Source organism: Ictalurus punctatus, chromosome 1 (genome assembly GCF_001660625.3).
Source record: "Ictalurus punctatus breed USDA103 chromosome 1, Coco_2.0, whole genome shotgun sequence".
NCBI lineage: Eukaryota > Metazoa > Chordata > Actinopteri > Siluriformes > Ictaluridae > Ictalurus > Ictalurus punctatus.
Genome location: NC_030416.2, coordinates 36,639,068 through 36,646,567, shown reverse-complemented (window position 1 = coordinate 36,646,567; position 7,500 = coordinate 36,639,068). Strand labels below are relative to the sequence as shown.

At 40.3% G+C, this 7,500-nt stretch overlaps 1 protein-coding gene across 3 annotated transcripts in view; it reads right to left on the bottom strand.

The window, feature by feature from the left end:
- Positions 1 to 3,101: 3,101 nt before the first annotated feature.
- Positions 3,102 to 7,500, bottom strand: part of tecrl2a (trans-2,3-enoyl-CoA reductase-like 2a) — a 10,647-nt gene continuing 6,248 nt past the window's right edge. For all 3 annotated transcript variants that reach the window (XM_047158721.2, XM_017451079.3, XM_047158717.2), the window contains 2 exons: positions 7,401 to 7,446; positions 3,102 to 3,719 (listed from right to left, as the gene is read on the bottom strand). In XM_047158721.2, the coding sequence (XP_047014677.1) occupies positions 3,592 to 3,719; positions 7,401 to 7,446 (174 nt within the window). In that variant the 3' untranslated portion in view covers positions 3,102 to 3,591. The remainder of the gene's footprint in view (positions 3,720 to 7,400; positions 7,447 to 7,500) is intronic.

Below are 7,500 nucleotides of genomic sequence, written 5' to 3'. Positions count from 1 at the left end.
GAATTCCTTTCCTCTGATATCACACCATTTACTAAAAGTCCTGTTCCCTTTCCCGATTTTTAGTATTGAATACAAGTCTAATCTAGATTATAGAAAGTCGTAAATCATTACAGTAAGGGAAAATAAGTATTTTTGCTTTTATTATTTAATCTACCATTCACATAGCATTAATATATCCATGCCAAATTGACACTTTTGACTTTGTACTACAAATAATTATGTTTTCCATCCATCCATCTTCTATACCGCTGGGGAACCTGGAGCCTATCCCAGGGAGCGTGGGGCACAAGGCGGGGTACACCCTGACAAAACATGGTCAAACAGAGTTCACGGAGACTTGGAGCAAATAAAAAAAAATATATATATATATATATATATATATATATATATATATATATATATATATATATATACAGTTTTAAATCATATATATTCTTGAAAGAAGATATTATTTAGAGTGGTAGTTAGGGTGAGAATTCCTTTTTAGGAGAACAAATAAATTGACCTTTTTGTAGTCACTTTAAATAATTGTGTGATGTCTATTTTGTACATCATTTTTCTCATGTTTACAAAGGGTGCCGATACTTATGAACAGCACTGGACTGTATAAGTGGTAATATGCCTGTATGTGGGTGGCTTTAATACTAAGAATACAAGCAGTTAAAAGCCAAAAAGGATGATATTCAATCAGTATTATGCAAATTCTAATAAGCTGACTGGTAAGTGCCCGCTTTCATTCATAGATGAGATGTAACTAAATCCCATTATGCAAATGACGGCATGCTGATTGGTAGATTGGTTCCATTTATGCTTCAAAGCTGGAAGGCCCTTCATGCAAATTAATTATGTAAATGACTTTTGGATAATCGGTGGAAATTGGAGGATGCTAGCTATCATTCACTTTACTTTATGATCCACAAGGAAAAGGAAACTTTATGCCAATTGCTGGATAATTTGTGCATAATTATGCAAATGATTTATGTAAATGAGTATTGCTGTTTGGTGAATACTAACTTCTATTCATGGTCAAGTTATTACTTTTAAATGCTTTATGCAGCTCAGGTTCAGTATTCAGCTATGAATAAGTAAATATGACATAGTTTACAAATTAAAAAATAATTTATAACAATAATGAATTCATTAATCAACCATCATTTATTCATGAGTCATCAATTGGTAAACTACATATCGCTTGCTTGTAAATAGTTTATTACCAAACCTAAATTAAAGCAGTACCTATTTTGCAGGTGATTTTATCTGAATTGGTGGATAGTACCTGTCATTCATGGCTGATTTCTTTTAAGGCACATTATGCAAATTAGTTATGCAAATTACTTACATCAGTGCTTTTTTCGCCACTTGGTGGATTCTCGCTTCTGATCATGCATGATCTCTTACTTTAAGAAGTAGCATCTAAATTGAATATGCAAATTAATTCAGCTACAAGCTTTCATTCATAGTTACGCTAAAGTCAGAACCAGAATTATTGGCACCCTTAGGGGGAAATGGAATTTTTTTTTTTCTCTGAGTAGAATTTTACTCCAATTAAACATTAGATTTATTTCACATTTTCAGTGTGATATTAGATAATTATCCACAAAGATTTTTTTTTTTTTTTTTTTACACATCTTTAATGAAGGGGGTGCCAATACTTCATGAGCTCACTGTATTTTTTCAGGACAAGACTTTGGTGGATTTTATTTATGGTTGATCTACTGCTTTAAGATGCATTATACACTTGATTTTATGCTGGGTTCTGGCTGCTAGCTACGAGTTACATCACCCGCCAGTAATATTGGCACCCTTGGTAAATACGAGCAAAGAAGGCTGTGAAAATTGTCTTTATTGTTTCATACTATATTCATAGGGGTGCCAGTTTGCAATTGTTTGATATCCATGAGAGCGGAGTATTTTTGTGAATTTTTCTAACAAAAGATCACAATGTTAAACAATAAAGACAAAATTTTCACAGCCTTCACAGCTCATATTTACCAAGGGTGCCAATATTAGTGAAGGGCAGTATATGTTATACCATTTTAAGCTCTATTATTCAAATGAAATATTCAAATGAGATCAACTGATGAATATTAGTCTGGATAATAAATCTTAAAAAGGGGAATAGGATCAAATTCTTTAGTTCTGATATTAATTGTCTGATGTAGAGCAAAGTAAAATACACTTCATATTTTCTGAAAGCATCAATATTTATGAATCAGTGTAACGTGGCTGACTTATTTATTTATTTATTCAGTCATTTGTTGGACTTTGTTAGCAATATATAAATTACTTATATATATATATATATATATATATATATATATATATATATATATATATATATATATATATAATGATTTTTTTAGCAAGTGAGAGGAAAAAGGAAAAGAAAAGGATGAAAAGAGAAATTAAAATTGAAAAAAAGAAACCATAATTTCTCGTGCTTTATTTTTTTTCTAAGAACTTTAAAAGCAGTTAATGTTTCATTTAAGCACACGAACAAATTACAAAGAGAACATTGTTATTTAATATCAATTAGAAAATCTACTTATAAATGCTTATAGGTGTTCCACTAAAGCACTTTTTAATGACAAAACTGAGAAATAATTTTATGAGATTAGCTGGCAGCGCTGTGGCTGTGTGAGGTCATGGTGCTTTTTCCACACAGCAATATTACTCTCTCTCTCTCTCTCTCTCTCTCTCTCTCTCTCTCTCTCTCTCTCTCAATGTACTCCAGACCATGTCCTCGGGGTGTGTTAGACAGGATGTTTAGCTTCAGGCTTCGGCTGGAGGCGACACTCGTCCTCACTGGGAGGAAGTCAATAACATCTGAATTCAGCTGTCATTAAGACCAGTCTTTAGGGGCTAATTAGTGATCTCTGTATTTCTCTCTCTCTCTCTCTCTCTCTGTGTGTGTGTGTGTGTGTGTGTGTGTGTGTGTGTGTGTGTGTGTGTGTGTGTGTGTGTGTGTGATTTATTCCAGAGCTCTAGAGGAATGTAGATTTGTAATAAATGCCACTGAGAGCCTACAAAGCAATGTCAGTTTTTGGTGTAGAAGCCAAAATGTACTAATTTAGTTTTACCAAATGTATTCACTTGCGTGTGTCGTTAGTGGACACGAGCTAATTGTGATTCGTGTTCATTTTGTTTTAGTTTCCTTCTGACACGACAGTGACGAGTTGTGAGTGTGTATTTTATACAGCAGCATTTCCCTCCAGAATTGCATTGTTAGTGAGAAGATTATGGTCGGAGGTCTGGTTTTATATACATTCTATAGCTAGCTTGTGTGGCTATCTCACGAGCCTGATGCTAACAGTGAAACCATGGCAACCAGCAATGAAATAAACATACGGCATACCACACACGCAACCTCTCATTACACCGTGTTTACAAATGTTAAAAGCGCTGTTCTGAACTAATCTGTTCAATTCGGTGTCAGTTGACCAGAAACAAGTGAAAGAGAGAGTTTTAGAAAAAGTTTTATTGGAACAGGAAGAAGAGTACACATACGCTGCTTCATCATCATCAGAGTTGGAAGGTGTTTAATGGGAGGATTGAGAGAAGGTGCATCCAGAAGATTCGTGTGTTTTACTGTCAGAGGATGAACGGGAGGATGGACATACGGAGAGTAGGGTAGTCCTTAAATTCCCGGGTGTAGGCTTTGTGCTTCCACTTTGCCCATATCGTCATCTGAACAAATCCGATCAGCGTGAAGACAGCGACTGACCGAGACCAGAGCAACAACACAACACACACACTGCTACACAAAAATACATTACAGACAAACAGCCCAAACAAATCTTAGTCCCGATTAACGAATGTGTGTTAAAGGATCATGCAGCATTTTACTTAAATCAGATTCCACTCCGCTGTGTGTTATGGAGCAACCCTAGCTCCATCCTAACCCTAATCCAACTCTAACTCTAGCTCCATCCTAAACCTAATCCAACTCTAACCCTAGCTCCATCCTAACCCTAATCCAACTCTAACCCTAGCTCCATCCTAACCCTAATCCAACTCTAACCCTAGCTCCATCCTAACCCTAATCCAACTCTAACCCTAGCTCCATCCTAACCCTAATCCAACTCTAACTCTAGCTCCATCCTAAACCTAATCCAACTCTAACCCTAGCTCCATCCTAACCCTAATCCAACTCTAACCCTAGCTCCATCCTAAACCTAATCCAACTCTAACCCTAGCTCCATCCTAACCCTAATCCAACTCTAACCCTAGCTCCATCCTAACCCTAATCCAACTCTAACTCTAGCTCCATCCTAAACCTAATCCAACTCTAACCCTAGCTCCATCCTAACCCTAATCCAACTCTAACCCTAGCTCCATCCTAAACCTAATCCAACTCTAACCCTAGCTCCATCCTAACCCTAATCCAACTCTAACTCTAGCTCCATCCTAAACCTAATCCAACTCTAACCCTAGCTCCATCCTAACCCTAATCCAACTCTAACCCTAGCTCCATCCTAAACCTAATCCAACTCTAACCCTAGCTCCATCCTAACCCTAATCCAACTCTAACCCTAGCTCCATCCTAACCCTAATCCAACTCTAACCCTAGCTCCATCCTAACCCTAATCCAACTCTAACCCTAGCTCCATCCTAACCCTAATCCAACTCTAACCCTAGCTCCAACTCTAACCCTAGTCCAGCCCTAACCCTAGCTCCATCCTAACCCTAATCCAACTCTAACCCTAGCTCCATCCTAACTCTAGTCCAACTCTAACCCTAGTCCAACCCTAGCTCCATCCTAATCCTAGTCCAAACCTAAGTTCCATCCTTACCCTCATCCAACGCTAACCCTAGCTCCATCCTAACTCTAGTCCAACTCTAACCCTAGTCCAACCCTAACCATAGTCCAACCCTAACCCTAGCTCCATCCTAACCCTAATCCAACCCTAACCCTAGCTCCATTTTAACCCTAATCCAACTCTAACCCGAGCTCCATCCTAACCCTAATCCAACTCTAACCCTAGCTCCATCCTAAACCTAATCCAACCCTAACCCTAGCTCCATCCTAACCATAGTCCAACCCTAACCCTACCTCCATCCTAACCCTAGTCCAACTCTAACCCTAGCTCCATCCTAACCCTAGTCCAACTCTAACCCGAGCTCCGTCTTAACCCTAATCCAACTCTAACCCGAGCTCCATCCTAACCCTAATCCAAACCTAACCCTAGCTCCATCCTAACCCTAGTCCAACTCTAACTCTAGTCCAACCCTAACCCTAGCTCCATCCTAACCCTAATCCAACTCTAACCCTAGCTCCATCCTAACCCTAATCCAACTCTAACCCCAGCTCCATCCTAACCCTAATCCAACCCTAACCCTAGCTCCATCCTAAACCTAATCCAACTCTAACCCTAGCTCCATCCTAACCCTAATCCAACTCTAACCCTAGCTCCATCCTAACCCTAATCCAACTCTAACCCTAGCTCCATCCTAACCCTAATCCAACTCTAACCCTAGCTCCATCCTAACCCTAATCCAACTCTAACCCTAGCTCCATCCTAAACCTAATCCAACTCTAACCCTAGCTCCATCCTAAACCTAATCCAACTCTAACCCTAGCTCCATCCTAACCCTAATCCAACTCTAACCCTAGCTCCATCCTAACCCTAATCCAACTCTAACCCTAGCTCCAACTCTAACCCTAGTCCAGCCCTAACCCTAGCTCCATCCTAACCCTAATCCAACTCTAACCCTAGCTCCATCCTAACTCTAGTCCAACTCTAACCCTAGTCCAACCCTAGCTCCATCCTAATCCTAGTCCAAACCTAAGTTCCATCCTTACCCTCATCCAACGCTAACCCTAGCTCCATCCTAACTCTAGTCCAACTCTAACCCTAGTCCAACCCTAACCATAGTCCAACCCTAACCCTAGCTCCATTTTAACCCTAATCCAACTCTAACCCGAGCTCCATCCTAACCCTAATCCAACTCTAACCCTAGCTCCATCCTAAACCTAATCCAACTCTAACCCTAGCTCCATCCTAACCATAGTCCAACCCTAACCCTACCTCCATCCTAACCCTAGTCCAACTCTAACCCTAGCTCCATCCTAACCCTAGTCCAACTCTAACCCGAGCTCCGTCTTAACCCTAATCCAACTCTAACCCGAGCTCCATCCTAACCCTAATCCAAACCTAACCCTAGCTCCATCCTAACCCTAGTCCAACTCTAACTCTAGTCCAACCCTAACCCTAGCTCCATCCTAACCCTAGTCCAACCCTAACACTATCTTCGCCCTAACCCTAGTTCAACCCTAACCCTGGCTCCATCCTAACCCTAACTCCTCCCTAACCCTAGTCCAATCCTAACCCTAACTCCTCCCTAACCCTAGTCCAACCCTAACCCTAGCTCAACTCTAGCTCTAATCCAAAATTTACCCTAATCCAACCCTAATCCTAGCACCACCCTAAATATTGTCAAGCCCACACCCTAATCCAACATGCATCCTAATCCAATCCTAACCCTAGTCCATCCCTAGCCTTAATCCAACCCTAACCCAACTATAACCTAAATCAACTCTATCAGCCTCAGTCCACCCTTATCCTAGTCTAACCCTCCACCTAATCTCACTCCAAACCTATACCTAGTTTATCCCTAACCCTGATCCAACATTAAACTAACTCTAGTCCAACACTAGCCCTAGTCCAAACCTAGCTCTAATCCAACACTAAACTGAACCTTTGTTCAACCCTAACTCTGGTCCAACACTAAACCCACCTCTAGTCAAACCTTAAACCTAGCACAAACTAAGTAGTCCAGTTCTAGCCCTGGCCAATCCCTAGTCAAGCCCGAATCCTAATCCAACCCTAAAGCTAGCCCTAGTCCAAATCTAAACCTAGTCCAGCTCTAACCCTAATCCCATCTTAACCCCATCTATAAGCCTAGTCAAACATTAGCCCTAGACCAACCCTAGCCCTAAGCATAACATAACCTGGTCTTGCCCAACCCTTGACAAACACCAAACCTAGCCCACCTATAATACATACAACCCAAGATGCTAAAAAAAATATCTTGTCACTAAACCGTGGACCAACCCCAAACTAAGCCCAACCCTAACCCTAATTTGATTTTAATGGTTGTCCATCCCTCAACTTAATCCAGGCTTAACCACAGAACAACCAGAACCCTTGTCCAACCTTAAACCTAGCCCAATTTTAACCTTAATCCTTCCCTAACCATAGACTATCCCTAACCCTCGTCCATCCCTAAACCTAACAAAACCCTAAATCTATCCAAGCTATAGACATAGTGGAACCCTATCCCAGAGCCTACCCATATCACTAAGCATAATCTAACCCGAATATAGCCTAACTCTAGGCACTACACTGATGGCTGTGCTAACATTAGTCTGGTGTTAATACAAACTATCGAAATCTCACCTGGAACACACTGAGTCATGATGGAGAAACTCACCCACACTCCAACCTGTAGATCAGACAGGAAGTCAGAAGATGACAATAGAAGACGATCACAGCATGT